The sequence below is a fragment of the Tripterygium wilfordii genome, chromosome 16 (assembly GCF_013401445.1).
Source record: "Tripterygium wilfordii isolate XIE 37 chromosome 16, ASM1340144v1, whole genome shotgun sequence".
In the NCBI taxonomy this organism is placed as follows: Eukaryota; Viridiplantae; Streptophyta; class Magnoliopsida; order Celastrales; family Celastraceae; genus Tripterygium; species Tripterygium wilfordii.
In genome coordinates this window covers 4,145,489-4,162,158 of record NC_052247.1, presented here as the reverse complement: position 1 = coordinate 4,162,158, position 16,670 = coordinate 4,145,489, and the positions used below count along the sequence as shown (strand labels likewise).

General features: G+C 37.6%; 1 protein-coding gene across 1 annotated transcript; it reads right to left on the bottom strand.

The window, feature by feature from the left end:
• Positions 1–3,502: 3,502 nt before the first annotated feature.
• Positions 3,503–4,978, bottom strand: LOC119980462 (dof zinc finger protein DOF5.4-like). The gene has a single exon (XM_038823161.1). It carries the CDS (start codon positions 4,692–4,694, stop codon positions 3,813–3,815), a length of 882 nt encoding a protein of 293 aa, XP_038679089.1. The 5' UTR covers positions 4,695–4,978; the 3' UTR covers positions 3,503–3,812.
• Positions 4,979–16,670: the final 11,692 nt, after the last annotated feature.

Below are 16,670 nucleotides of genomic sequence, written 5' to 3'. Positions count from 1 at the left end.
TCGAATCGAAATCCGAATGGACACCCCTCGATCCAACGGTGAATGCATTACAGGTGTGTGGTGAGCATGCATGCCCAAGTGGGCTTCTAATGAGAACCATATCACTTAACCATCCTTCATTATAAATCTTAATTTGGTAGAGCAGAGGATCAGTCATAGAAGCATTAATTAGTCAACAGTTGAGTAATTGGTTTTCTGTATTGGCCACTTTGACCTAACACTGCCCTCTCAAATCCAAATCAAAAGCCGGAAAACATGACGTCTTTCTTCCTACTACCTAGTGGACAATGTGCCATCAATTTCACAATGTGCCATCTATTTGTTACAATTTAATGGTCACGTTAGTGTACCAACAAATTCAGAAATCATGGTCAATGCAACTTTTGGTTATGGAAAAGATTAGCCAGATTTCAATTTTAATTATCTTCAAATATTTAAACGTTCTAACTTGAGAATCGAAATTTGAAAATTATTTCAATATATATGCACACACACAGACAGATCTTCGACATTTCGGACAGTTAAACCCGTGACGTGCATATTGAAACAGATTTTCAACATTTCATAAGTTGACTCTTTATATGCCACAAATTCGATTTGACTACCTAAAATGTCGAAAAATCAACTCATGGATACACATTGAAACAAATTCGGTTTGATTACCCGAAATGTCGAAAATTCGGTTATTATAGGGGGCTTGAGGACCACCATGTGACAAACTTCTGAGTCATTAGTTTTCAATCGCAATCCATGCCTCGCTGTTGGGTCAAGGCCAGTGAAAATCCCTCATAAGATTATTATGTTCGTAAGTTAGGCCCATTAATTCAAAGCTCTTTAGTAGCCTCTTACCTTGTTTACCCTAATTAAGGACCAATCTCAAGTCCAAAGCCGACCCCCTATGTGCCCCCACTACACCCATCGAATGGTGGAAGTCAAAGCACAACATTTATACATTGCTGAATATGTGTGTACATATATACAACAACAAGAATTTAGTGACCACCCAACAACTCCCCATACATGGCACTCTGAGCGGACGAGGATCCTGCGATAGAAGTTATTGCAGTTTTATTCACAGACGTTCAGTCAGCTTACTATATTTAAAAAATTTGCGTTGATCTCATATCGATAAGCAGACAAGACGTTTGTGATTAAAACAATAGAGAATTACAGTGACTTCTATTACGGAGATTCTTAAATCCACTCAAAGATGGTGGCTTGGGTATCATCATAACCCACAATCTTCTTGCATCTAAAAACATGGTGGGAGCACAAACAATCAAAACGACAGGGCTTCTCATAGACCCACATCAAAATGCATGACGAATTTTCTCACATGCTTTATGGACCCCACCTCCACCAGTTTACCAGTAACTACCGGGTGGGGGGCCATCCGTCGTTAGATTTGCTTGACCGCCATCCGTCCACGAAGATTAAACTTAGTTTTTTATTACTTGAGTAACGGCAAATTTGTCTTATAATAATTAACATAGTTGAACATATATAGATGATTCCACTAATTCCTAACCATCAACAATCTTGTAGTAACTCCGCAATTAAACGTGTTTTTACGAGAGCACTATTGGGATGTGTGATCTCTTGGGAAGGCAAAGACGTGTGGGTTCGATGTATCCATGGGAATCAAACAATCCAAAGTAAACAATATTGTTGATGTGTATATGGGCTGAAAATTGTAATAAACATTAAATTTAATTTAGAGAAGAAAAAAAACCCTAAATCAAAAATAAACTCATTCTCTTTCTCGGTCTTGCAATCGCTCTCTATAGATTGGAGCCGTCGCTTTGGAAACATCACCGTCGCATAAACTCTTTGCTAAACCAGGTTTTACGTTGGTTATGGCTACTAATGAACGCATGCATAGAAGTTTCTACAAGCAGTGGTGACGGGATAGAGGAAGAGGTATGGACATACTTCAATCCTCCGATTGCATAATTGTCATGACCAAAAATCGTCATTCATATTAATTAACGTTGATCATGATGCAATAAAATGCTTCATGTAATCACCATTAATTTATCTTTTATCTGTTATCAATCTCTAGCATCCCTGGACGCAGCACATAAGCCCTACAACACACAACTATTAGACTTCAACATACACCCTTAAAATTGCCCACACCAAACGTAATCTGACTTCACAATTTACTTGGTCAATTCCCCAAGCCTATGTCCCATCAATCATCTCGTAATCTTCTCGAGACACTCACTATTTATGACAACATATCCGAGACAATTAATATCTATTTGGAAAAAGACCAAATCCATTAGATTTACTTTGACACACGCTTAAAAAAATACTCTTAACCCAATCAATTTCCAAGATTCTTATCTTGGGGTTTACAAACCATCATTCCCTATAAAAGGAGACCCCTTCGATATCAGGTAAAACATGTCAATCATACACTAAATACTTCAGAGAAAACACATGAATGACTAACTTGATTGTTAGAGTTTTCTTGGTGCAGTCAAAAAAGATTTAATAGCGGTTGTCGATTTTACAGAATTGTCGGTGGTCCTCTATTCTGGTGACACTATTTTTAAATTCTACATCCAAAAGTTTTTTAAAATTTTTTATGGATAACCCGTAAGGCCATTTTTCACTGTTTACTTATAATAATTGAGAATCAGGATATGATAAAAAAAAAAAAAAAAAATTGTACCCCGTAAGCATATGGGGAGGGTGAAGTGGGAGAGAGAACAATCGGACCTTCGTCCCCCCATTTTGTGTTTGTGCCTTCCAATAAGAAACCAACACATGTATGCAACCATTAAAAATCTTCCCCTCAACGCCCTATCAACACTGCCACGTGGAGAATAAACACGCATGGGGATTGGTCAACTAACATGTGGACACCCACCACTATCACCACAGCGCCAACCGACTACTACTCTTCAACTTTACACCCTACCACCACCTACCTGTTCGTACGATTCTCTCACACCACGCATGGAGATGTAGCGATCATCATCAAATTCACCCCATCACTCATTACCATTATCTTCTTTAATGATGGCGTGGCACGTTTATCTGATAATGCTGCTCCCGGTTAAGGTAGTAAAAAAATTCCATTTTTTCGGATCCAACAACATTACATATTAAATATTTAGATGTTCAGACCAGATTTCAAATTCATTTAATTAATCATACCCGAATTAATATAATTCTAAATAAATAAATCGAACAATAACTTAATTTCAATTAAAATCCAAACAAGTAAGTTCAACAAGATTTATGTATTTAAAACGAAACTCAATTTTAAATTGAACAAAAATTTTATGTTTAGACTCAGATTTCAAACATATAATTTATATTCAAACTTGATTTAACTCTGATCGGACAAATTTGATCCTCCGGACCGAACAAAATTTTGTCATCCCTATTTTCTGCCCACAAATTAGGCACAAATTAAGCATTTTTAAGAAAGGAATGATAAATTAATTAATTAATAGCAGACAACATAATCATATAAACAATTGGGAACTCACCAAAAAAAAGAAACTCTATATTTCTCTATATATTTTATCAATTTAATCTCACGTACATGTGAAGCAAACTCCCCAAAATTAAAATTAAAAACACAATAAAAAGTCAGTTGCACTTTAACGTCGAATCCAAACCACCCAACACTTTCCAAAATATCAAAATAAAACCAAGAAATAAATAAAAATTTACAAGGAAACAAGAGTCGTAGACTCATATTCATATATTTTTCCAAATAACATTCCTTTTCTTTTTTAATTTTTTTGAGAGGTTTTTGTTTGTTTCTTGGTGTTAAAAGAGGTAAGAGATTTTTAAGGGAAATAGAGATTATTAGGCTGATCTTGATCAGTCCACTGACTCTGATTCCAGTATGCATGATCAGCGGTGTTAGGAACATCAAACAAACCTTGATCTGTACTCCCCTGCCAATCCAACGATCCAAATTGATCAACGCTAACCGTCTGATCGAACCCACCCGCCATCTGCTCCTCCATCTTCAATTCCTCGCCACCAACGCTCATCATCTTCTGCTCCTGCTCATGCCACTCTCGGTTCTGCTCCAGCTCCTCTTGATTCTGTATATTCCCAAATCCGTACGACAATTGCTCGTTGGACGACGTAATCAGGCTTGTAAAGGTCCCCATCTCGGTGAAGATCCCACAGTCCGATCCCTCCTCCAGCAACGAAGGTTGGAAACTGGGGTTAGGGTTCGCATTAGCGAAGAATTTTGAAGCAGAGCTCGCGGATTGCACAGAAACGCCTTCAATTGTGCACGCGGTGGTCGCTGTAGTCGTGTTCGTGACGGCCGTAAGGTTGGAGCTCTCGCTGCTCGAATGAGAATTCGAATTGCCCTCATGTTGTTGTTGCTGCTGCTGCTGCTGCGCCCGTGGTGGTGAAGATGCGTTCCCAGAGGATGGCTTGGCCTTGGAGCGTTTGGTCTTGCGGCAACCACCACCGACGGGGACGTTACGGAGAACGCCGCCCTTGGTCCAGTAGCGCCGACAGTTCTTACAAAAGTGGCGGGGCTGCGAGAGGTTGTAGTTGTTGTAGTAGCAGAATTTAGTGTTGAGCGAGTCACAGCGCGGGCACTTGAGCTCCTGGAGGTTCTGGTGGTTATGGGGCCGTAACCTCCGGTCTCCTCCACCGCCGCCAAACAACCTGCCTCCACCACCAATTGAATGGATGTCTTGCATTTCGAAATTCAAACTCGATTCGCTCTTAACTTGTTATGAACAGAAATTCTCGAACTCAGATCTCTGAAGAGGCTATAGATCATTAGATTGAGAACAATTCATGAGAATTTGATTTGCTCGCATTTGCTTGACAGAGAAGGAATTCAACTACAATCCACTCACACCATAATGTGAACAAGTATTTGTGTTGCAGAGTGAAAGAGAGAGAGGGGGATGAATTTGATGAACTCTCTGACAAATATCCGCCTTCATTAGTAACAATATATTTTCTCTTGTGACGAAAATAACCTCCTTGGTCATCCAAATATACAAACCAGTCCCGCCGGTACGTAAAAGAGTACAGTTCCAGATCGGACAATACTACTATATGTGTACAAAATATTTATATGTCCATACTCTACATCCGATTGAATTTCAAATGTATTTAATTGATCAAACTCAAATTATAGGATCTGGATAAGATTTATTTGTTTGGACTTTGCTTGGTTTTAAACCGAAAAAAAAAATTATGTTTAGACTCAGTTTTCGAACATAACACTTATGTCCAAACTTAATTTACCCTAAATTAGACAAATTCAATTATTCTAATTGGACAGTTTGGTCACCCTAAATACATTAGTAAACTAGTAACCCCGGTGATTGAGAGCGTGACATCGGGATCTTCGGGGAGTGTTGAAGTTGGATTGTACGGTCATAGGAGGAGTGATCATGACCGACCACGTGGACGGCAGAGAGATGGGTAAAGTTGTTCTTCTCCCACAAAATCAGGTTGTCGAGTTGTCGGCTATCCCAGTTAATCTGGTGAGCTAAATCAGTGTCCAGTACAAGTGGTCCAGGAGCTGCCACGTAGCCCGGTTGATATTTGTGAGTTGTCAGAAACTGCAGTTTTTGGTAGTAGTGTACAGGTATATGCCATGAATCTGACCTCGACCATGGTAAAATCCAGTGCATCGGATCTGATTATATTAATGTATATGTATGTATGTATACATTGTGCCTGAATCACCATCTCCACATATATATAATATAATGTATGTATGTATTTATTGTGCTTGATTATATTAATGTATTGTAAAGTTGTTCTTCTCCCACTGATTAGCCCCCATTCAACCTTAACCCCAGGAAGATGATGAATATGGAAATAGAAATGGTGATTGGGGAATTTGCAGAGAATAAAAAAAAAGAAAAGAAAAAACAAGCTTCTATATATTTCATCAAATCTGTTTTGCTACAGAATAACCAACCATTCATATACTAGCTACAAGCGCTGTCTTAACTAAGATTAGTTAACTGACGTTAGTTCGCTAAACTGCCAGCTAAACATTATTTAATAGAATACTAACGGAAGTAACAATTGACAGAGATTAGCATAGATTCCTATCACCCACAAAATCAGGTTGGTAAGTGATATGCCAATTATATTCATATAATTGTGCATCCTTTTACATGAAATCTTGCATTGTTTAAGAGTTAATTCGAATTATATGCTGCTTAAAGAATGTTATTTGCACATTTCAGGTTCCGGAGCATAAATGGAAGAAAAGCAGCTTAATGGATAGGAATGAGCAAGAAATTGGACCCGGAGGGAAAAACCGATCGATCGGCCCTAATATCCGATCGATCGGACGCTGATTTAGCTGAATTGGACAGTGGAGAATTCCGATCGATCGGACCAAAAACCGATCGATCGGCCAGAGTAATCTCGCGACTTTTGAGGTCTTCAATTGTCCGAAATTAACCTAAAGTCAAGGGAGACCAGCTCAAAACGACATAGAATTGTGAGATAAACGACTCTGGGTCGTGGGGAGTATAAAAGGGATAAGTTGCTAGGTTTTGGGGGGGTTGGAACTTTGGAGAAATTCTCTCAAGCTTGGACGGCAGCCTTGGGAGCTCAAGCTGGATTTTCAGGGGTTTCATCTAATTTCTTCTCATTTCTTGTATTAAATGACTGCTAGTATGGATTCTAAGTTGTATTTCGTGATTATGAGGAACTAATCCTCTAACTAGGGGTCCTAATGGAACCCCTCTTTGAATGTTGAATGAACTTGATTTTTAGTCTTTAATCTCTCTTATTGTTGTTGATTTTCTATGGATACACTTATTGCTTTCAAATGCTTGATCACCATTTGAATGATTTTTAGCTTGAGTTGAGTCCGGAAGGATAGGCCTAAGGTTGCAAGAATCCATAGAAAACATAAGTTGAATGAACCATAGAAATATAGGTTTATGACTTATGCAATTGTTAAGTGATTTCCATTGATCTTAATGGGTTTACAATGTACTAATCCGAGTGTTAGGAATAACCCGGATTTATGTTGAAAACACATTCGATGTATCTAGGAATAGAACATTGAATAGAGTGGGAAATTGATTGTCAACAACTAATTTGAGAATTGAGAGTTAAAGAATCAATGGAGTTCAATTGGATGAAAGGTGGTGAAATTAGGAACCCTAGTGTTTAACTTTCTTGGAAATCAAATTGTCGTTTGTTGTTAGTTAATTGTTCAATTTGTTACTTACTTAGTGATTTTGCAGTTGCTTGTTAGCTTTGAATGACCACAATCACAATTCGCATTGCCAATTAGTGTAATAATTGTTTGAATTGACTTTGAATTTGAATTTGCCAAAATATCCTCGTGGGAACGATACTCTACTCATTCTTTATTACTTGTGCGACTTGTCCGCTTGCGAATAATTTCACAACAGTAAGTGTTGATTATTTTTAGTATAAGGTATCATTGTATTTTTCAATACTCAAGTAATTGGCTATAGAATGGAAACCTTAATTGTTTATATTTTTCACTTGTATCATACCGAGGGATGGCTCCTCGGTCTTGTCGAGGAGCTCTCATCTTCTTCGGACATGACATATGGTGGGCTTCTGGGATGTTCATTTTCGAGTGTCGTCTTTGGGTGCCATATGTTAAGACACGTGGCAATTTCTGAGTGGAGTTTAGTTTGGTATCATAGAGGCTCAAATTCAAACCTTACAATATTATATAGTCAAAGATGGATCTTGGGGATTTGATTTCTTAAATTACCTAGATTCGCGCCTATGCCTTCAACTCAAAGTTGGAATGATATTGGGTATTTATCATTGTTATTATTGATGATGTTTGAAATAGGTCTGTCCTATCAGATGAATCAACCTAGTAAGACTGAGTCGAAATAACTGATTTCTCCTTTGTTGGTACGTGATCTCTTCCTTCCTTCCTACATAAGAATCAAACGTAAGCTTCGGTAGGGACCCGAGGGTGTACTCGAGAGACCTTTCCGACGCTCAAGTCAGTACAGTACTAAATTTGGGAGGATGACTCGTTGCTTCAAGCGTTGCCTCTTGCTTAGTAAGTATTTCAACGTTGCCCTTTTATATGAGTTTGAAGTGTTTGAGTTATAGGAGTTGGATTCTCTCTCATTTGGTTTTCCTAAGGGTTTTTCGGATGGTAAATTCCATTCGTATCCCTCTCCAAAGGGAGTTGGACTCTGTTGAGAGTTAGTGTTCTATTGGGACCCTTCATTGTATGACCTGGTCTATACCAACTTCGGTTATGTAGGGACATTACCAAGATTGTACTTTAGTGTGATAGAAGCAGGGCCAAATTCATTGACTTCGGTATGAAATTTTTGGAGGGAACGAAGTGGGTACTTCGTTATGACCGAAGTGTACCCTTCGGCTCTTCCTTCATCTTGGCCTAACTGACACTTGTGTTGTCACGTGGCATTTTCTTATTGACAGGGGTATTTTGATAATATCGATTATTATTTATTAGAGTTGGACGTTACATAGTCCCTGCAAACACATGGCTCTCGCATAGACACCTTCTTTTAAGTAATTAATCAATATTAATTAATTAAGTCAGGAAGCTAGGTAATGTTGGAATTCCAACCCCAAATACATTGGGGATATTATATGTTTTGGACCACAAACCCTCACAGATTTGTTCTTCATGACCATAGTCAATGATTCTTAAGCCTAGAAAATGTGTCAATTGTGTGAGAAGTGTTAAGACTTTACTTATATACCACTCGGTTAGGTTATGTCAATAAAATGTGTGATACATTCTTGACACTCCCCTCGCACTTGTGAGTTGGGTTATACTAGGCCCGGCCAACACGCGAACAAATAGAGGCCATGTTATGAAGGACCAATACTTTGCTATGATATTATGTTGAAAATCTAAGCCTAAACACATTAAGGATATTGTCCGCTTTGGACCACGGATTTATACACATTTGTTTCTTCTTGGATTGTCATCGATGGTTCTTACGTTCATAAAACGCGTTACTTGTATGAGAGGTGTCATGACTTTAAAAAGGGGCGTTAGGACTTTCTTTACATACCATTCGATTGGATTAAATGTGAATCTAATATGGAATATAATCTTGACAGGCAAGCTGGTTCTTTAGATATTTTGTGGGTGTTGATGATGACAGGATGCTCACTAGTTGGTAGTACAATTCCACGTCCTCCCAACAATAAACACACACAAGAATTTATGGACAAAGGAGATCATCTATTTGTACCTCATATTTCTACCACTACCCATTTTTTTTTATTAAACGACATATGACAATCATGACACCAATTCCATGGCTGATAACACATATACACATACCATTCATTGACTAAATAATTAGGCATGGTATTCAACTGCTCTTGAATAATATATATACTATATATGTAGAGTTTGTGTACTTTATGACTTACTAATTTGATGTTATGATAAATTCATTGACATGTCTTAGTTTCCTGAACAATTTGGGTGATAACATAGTCTAGAGCTAAGCTATACGGACTCCAAAAGTCCTGAATTCGATTCTTATTGGATGATCGACGCGAGTTTAAATATATATCAGACGTTTAAAAAGCAAATTTATATGGTATCATTATCGATTACGAAAACAAATGTGTTAGTTTCCTTAAATGTCGACACTGTTATCGTTGAAAAGTGGCACAGTACATGACCGGACTGGGATGGGCCGACGTTGTCCATGAAAAATGGGTGGATATTGTTCAAGCGATATATTTTTTTAACAGTACTATATATTGCTGCTGTGGTCATGTCAACCATGCATGTCCACAATGCCATTACACAAAAGTTGAAAATTGAAATGGCTAATTAAGTACAAATCCTTTTTGAAGACAAAACCGAAAATTATATATATATGTATGTATGTATTCATGGGCCACATATGTATCATCCATTTTCTGCATAAAACACACGAAATGAAAGTTACCCTCCTTACTTGTCATGATCCAGACAAATTGATGTACAAAACCTTTAATTGTCACCATTACAAGTACATGGATGGCTTTTGGGCTACGTATGTATGTGTCTATACACACACGTAGATATAATTTTTTTGGACGATCCATGCATCAACTACTGAGAAGGCTGACGTAGCGATAAGCTAAACCTTCGTGAATCCTGCATGAACAAAAAGAGAGGGTGGCCCTTCGTGATCCATGGACACTCCAACACTCAAATCAATGTCAAAATCATGGAGTAATTACAAATTGTAATGCGTTAATTAGAGAATGTGTGTAGCATACATTGGCTCAACCTCAACCTCCTTTATATAGGGGTTGACATGGTGAGGAGAGAAATGTGTTTGATATTATCGTCTGATATTATCGTCTCTGAAGCGTCATGGTAGGATCAAATCTCTTAATCTTGAGCTCCTGAAGTTTGAACGTATTTAGATGTTAGCTTGAGATATTCTCAAAGAAAATGAGAGTTATTATCTCTCAACTTTTATTCTTAGCACGATTTCTTGGGAGCTGTAATACGTAGCTTTCTTGTCACCTGTCATACTAACTTGAGATGAATCATTAAATATATAAGTCGTCTTCCTCTGTCACACCAATATAATCAAAGAGACGATGTTTACGAGGCCCACGATACGAATGGTGGAAAATTGGCCGTCCATCGACTGTTTGAGATTCCGATGATGACCAGTGTAAGTATTTGTAGTTGGTGTCTTAGTGGAGCCCCAAAATTCAAAATCACGTGTCACTCACCATGCAAGAGCATGCAGTACTATTTTCTTTCTGCAATTGTAATTATGTCAACATGAATATAATAACAACACAATTTGAGCCATGTATACTAGTAGCTAGCTAGGGCGCTAGTTATGGGCAATACCCTTGTTGGGCCCGTACAATGGGTTGAGTTTTGGTCTCATTTATTCTATCGCAAAGTGAGAAATTTATATGCACGTGAGCTTAACTGTTTAAGTTTAAGTTTATATCGGATCTCAATGTCTAAAATGATATCATTTTCGATTATCAGAAAATAGTACTAATTATAGGTACAACTACTACATACAATACATCTTGTCTAGTCAGAAATTGCAGGAATGCATTGCATATCTGGAGGCTATTGAGAACAAACGGATACTCTTTGTAATTCATTCATTGCCGTTAGAAATTGAATTGTAGTAGGACGATTCGGAGATAGTCCATGTCCTAAGTTATTTCAAAATGGTTTGTATTGGATCTTGACTCAACTAACTTATTAAACGGGTTTACGCGTGTCTAGTTCGACCTGAGTTTGGGCTAAGTGCACTATTCAAGGGGCACACCTATCGAGTTGCTCTAGGTTTAAAAAATGTCCTCTCTAGAAGTTGTAGGTTTCGTTTTGTAATTTTTCATACATGAAATTTTCACGTGTTTACTAACAAAATGCCATGGGATGTGGAAATTGTTGGGAATTTAATTAGTTTATAGAAGAATTATCAGGTTTTCTTGTTAATTTGTATTGATTGATTAACTAGGGTTTCTGATCCATGTACCTTCAATTATGTATTTTCAAAGGAGCATTGACATTTCTAAGTGTAGAAACATGAAATAATAATTGGTGGCATGATTTTGATTGCTTGAGTGAACAGGTAATCTGATGGAAACATCTTCACATGCACATGGGACGACTCTATCTAAACAAAAAAAGAAAAAGAAAAATAGGTCTCCTTCTTCTTCTTATGGTAGTTGTCCACATCTAAATACACATCAAGCTACATATATATACACACACACATATATCTACTTATGTATATAAGTATAGTAACATTACATCTTGTTTGAGCATTTTTCTCAAATGTCACAAAAGTGAGTCCTTCCAAGGAGACTCTTTTAACTTGCACATTTCATACTCTCTAGATTCTAACTCTCAAGCTCTACTTGGAGTGAAAATTGAAGAGTTAATGTAGGGAGAGGGACTAGCTTTACTCACGCTTACTTGAATAGAAGATAAAGTTAATGAGATTTAAGTGATAAGAGTTACAAAAATATCTTTATAAAAGTTGGAACGAGTGAATTTTTTTTTTTGGATTATTTAAGAAATAATGAACAAACTTTTCACTCTGCGAACAAACTCTCCAAATTGGGGTTTAGAAAATGTTGAGTTGGAGTTGGAGAGTTAATGATGGAGAACTTCCACTCTCCTTCACCCCACTTAATTCCCCCTCATACAATCCAAACAAGATGAAATTACTCATTCCTTAGTATAATTTTTCACACTTAACTCTCTAAAAATCAATCCAAACAGACGCAGATTGGACAAGATGACAATTGGGGGTCACCATCTCTTAAGGTCACCAACTAATGGGCTCAGCTTCTATGGCCCAGTCGGTTGGACTCAAGACATCTAAGTTTTGGTCCCACCACCTTTCATATCATAGTTGGGCCCCAGCCCATCCTGTAACCAATTAAGATTTTGTCAATTACCCCAACATGAGCTAATGATCTTATTTAGTTTCACTGCTTAATGTTTTTCTAAACAGAGAATGTTTGGTGTCATTATTTGTGGTGATTGAGAAAGTGTGATATTGTTTTCGTATGCTTCGTTTAAAAGAAATGCTGTGGCCTACAAAGACTCCAAGAGCCGCTTCCACAAGTTATTGGTTCGACCACTTTTGAGATTCTGTTATGAACATAGTTCTACATCGGTTGGGACTCCATCAACCAAGTGGTTTGTATGGGCGAAACTCACTCTTAACATGTAACAACAAGACATTTCTTAACCCAAGTGAGTTGGACTATGACTCAGGCTTCGACCTATAGTAGTTGGACTAAGGAGGAATGTTGGTGCAAATTCGCAAGTATACGAAATTGCGCAAGTAATAAAGAGAGAGTAGAGTATCATCCCACAAAGATTTTGACAATTTAATTCAATATCCATCAAAGCTACAATTATGCTAAAATGGAGAAGCGAATTGGTTTGGATTTGGTTTGTTCTAAACTAAAGCAAGTATTAAAAAGTGATTAACAACTAAATTAAGCGAGTAAGTAAGAACAAGATTGAACTCAAGAATGAAAAGTATTAAAGTACCTAATTTCACCGTCCCTTATCCGATTCAACTCCATTGGCTCCTTAATTTCCCAAATAACTACCTTATTGTTGACAATCGGTTTCTCTATCCTATCCGATGCTCCATTCCTGGCTACACCAAAAGTGCCTCTATCGCTAACCCTTGTTATTCCTAACAATTGGGTTCAAGAGACAAAGACACATTAAGATTTGTAGATTAACAATGTAGCGATTGCATAGGTCATGCCCCTATATTCCTATGGTTCATGCAACCTATGATGTCCATGGTAAGAGGCAAATCCTAGATGTCTCCTTTCGGTCTCAATCTAGGCAAGGAATCAATTGAATGATGGCCAAACATTTAAAATTATTAAGTACACCCATAAACAATCAACAATAGATAGAAATCAAAACCAAGTTTATTGAATCATCAAAGTTAGGTTACATTAGGTCTCTAGCAAGAGAATCTAGCCACTCATGTACTCATGATACATCATCAAGCAATGAAAATCAACCATAAAAGCAAGATAAAAGAGGAGAGAAGAAAGCCCCTTGTGACTCCTCTTCTTCTCCAAGCTCCAATGGTAGCCTCCAAGGTAGAGAATGAATCCCAACTCCAAGAATACCCCCAAAACCCTATTTTATGTCCTTTTATATTTCTCCAAACTCTTATGTCGTTTCTCTCATAAGTTGGAGTTGTTTTGGCTCAAAAACAAATGAATTCAGAACTTTTTCGCCGAACTGCGAGTGCTGTGAATAATAACTTAGATTGATCGGAACTATTCCCGATTGATCGAAATTATTCCCGATCGATCGGAAATTACTTTTGTCTCCACGAATTCAATGGTATTTTGGTAGGTCCGATCGATCGGGGGTCTTTTTAGATCGATCGAAAATCGCTTCTGGAATCCAAATCTTCATTTTGCACTATTTTCCTCCATTTCTTGCCGTGGCACCTACAATATACAAATATAGCTTTCTTAGGCAATATCAACTCTTAATCAACTCAAAATGAGATGAACTTATGTGTAAAAGATGCATAAATGTATGTATACATTTGGCACATCAAGGAACAAAGCTGTATGGGTATGATGTATTATCGGGAACCGGATAACTCAAAGCAAACAATATTATTGAAATGTATAGGGGTGTGGATTTGTCACTAATTCAATTATTTTATCCCATAAATATTCTTTTCAAAATAATATTATCTGATGAACCACCTTACATGAACAAAATGTTTGTTAGTTAAAACTATAAGCTGGAGATAGACTGATAATGGTTGTCTGGTTGATGAATTAGTGTGACATAACTTATAAGGCCATGTTTTGTGAAGAAAATATCAGTTTGGAATTGAAGACCAGATCTCGGGATTGTATCTTCCATTCAACACTTCAAAGAGGAAAACAACAAAAACATCACTTGCTTCAGTTGTAGTCATTGAGGACCCTTTTTGTTTGGTAACCGAGAACAACACTATATAAGTTTGCCCTTTGGACATCCGATATGGATCTAAACTCATGCCATCACGCCGTGTGCACAGAAAAAAGACATCCGCTATGGACCTAAACTCGAAATGTCATACCCGCATACATAGAAGTTTCACACTTGACGACATGGTAAATTATGTCAAAATCCAACGCATGACCACAAACGTATTACTCTCAATGGGAATCGAACTTATATGGAGGACCCAATGGTGACAGCATACACACAAGCATGCACATGCACATGCACAAGCATACAAGCATATAGTGTTAGATGTACATCACCCTAAAATTAGCCACTATACTAATACTACATAAATATCAAGCAGAAGAATATCTACCAATTCCGACCTTTCTTTGTTTATTTTGAAATTTATGATACAACCAAGTCTAAATCAAAGTGGTCCTATACCCAATCACTCTCAATTTAATCATTCATCCAAATTCAATAGCCATCACTCATCACCACCACCACCTTGATTATAACATGAGGGGAGGTTCAATGAGCAGCAGCAGCAGTATCAACGCAAATTGCTGATATAAATATCTACCTCAGACAAACAAAAAAAAGGCCAAAAAGAAATGTAGAATTCGCCAACTCTTACGGGGCATTTGGTTCATAATTATGTGAGATGAGCATGAGGTGAGTGTGAGGCGAGTGTGAGTTGAGCATGGTCATGTTTGGTTTAAAATAAAGAGTGAGTATGAGTGTGAGAATACTAATAGTATAATTTTCATATTCCCCTTTTTTTTCTTTTTAGAAAATAAAATAATATTTTATGATAAGGGTAAAAGAGTTTTTTACACATCAAAGGGAAAATAGAGGGTGGAATGAGTTTGGGATTCCACCATTCAAAACTCAACCAAACAAAAGAATATCTAAACTCGCATTCATCTCACCCTTATTCCCCCTCAAAACACCAACCAAACACCCCGTTATGTCCCATGTCATCCCATTTTCCCCGCTAGAGTTAAGATGCGAGTTATTCCCTTCGCAACAAGGCATCAACGTTTCAAGCATCATTGGCAGTGCCAGCCTTGTTGCCCCAAGTCATAATTGATTTCACCCATGTCATATTCACAAGCCGTTTTGCTCATGACTGGCGTTTCATCATAGTATCATTGCACGCACTCAACGGATGATTTGGAGGCTCCACAATTCCCTAAATTCTACAATTCATATCTAATGAGGAGAAGAAGTCAACAAATTTTGAAAATGGAAAAAAAAGAAAAAAAAAAGTGGTGTGATGTGGCATATCTCCAAAATCATTGGATTCAAATGATAGACTCTAAAATTTTAAACGAATGACGGAGTCCCCAAATCCCACAACGGGAAGGCAGACAACTTATTTTCACCAAAATGTCTCCAATCTCCATCGTCTTGGAGACTCACGGGCCTCCTCATGAAGTCTGGGCTCACTTAGTTGGGCTTACTAATTTCGACATACTTGGGCTGCGCTAATTAATTCTAGACATCAGCTGGGCTTCTACTTAAATCAATACATCAGCCCATTATATCTTTTATATATCAAATGTATTATTTAACTAGTTTTTTTTTTTTTTTTGGTCTTGTCAACAATACAACCGTTAACAATAATTCAAATATGTACAAATACTAGTTTAGCCGTTGGCTGACATACTTTTCTGAATGAATGATATCTAAGTGTGGGGATTTTTTCCGCTCCTATGGAGTCCACATCACACCTAAAGAATTGTCAGTTCCATATATCAATTGGATGACTAACTAGTAACCTTGAAGGTTTTTCGCTTTTTTTTTGCAATGACTTCTCCAAGAACCAAAGAGGAAGATGCCCCTCTTTTGATTCAACCCTCTCTCATGCTTGCAGCCGTTGGATCCATCTCACAATATGATCTGAGCCCTCCAATTGCAGCTGATTATCTTGGCCATTGGATTAACACTTCAATAAATCTGAGCCGTAGAGATCCTAACCGTTGCTCATGAGTTGTCCTTTTCAAAGTATTTCTTGCAAATATTGTGCTGTCACAAGCACGACCTTTGGATGACATTTAGACTTTAATCATGTCCCTTCTAGTGCACCTAAAAAATCAGCCGTAGGATGAAACTAACTCTTTGAATCTTGGCCCTTGATGAGATAACCGTCGGCTATGAAATATCTTCAAAGGATGTCCTAGGCGCAAGGCCTGTTTGGGACAGCAGC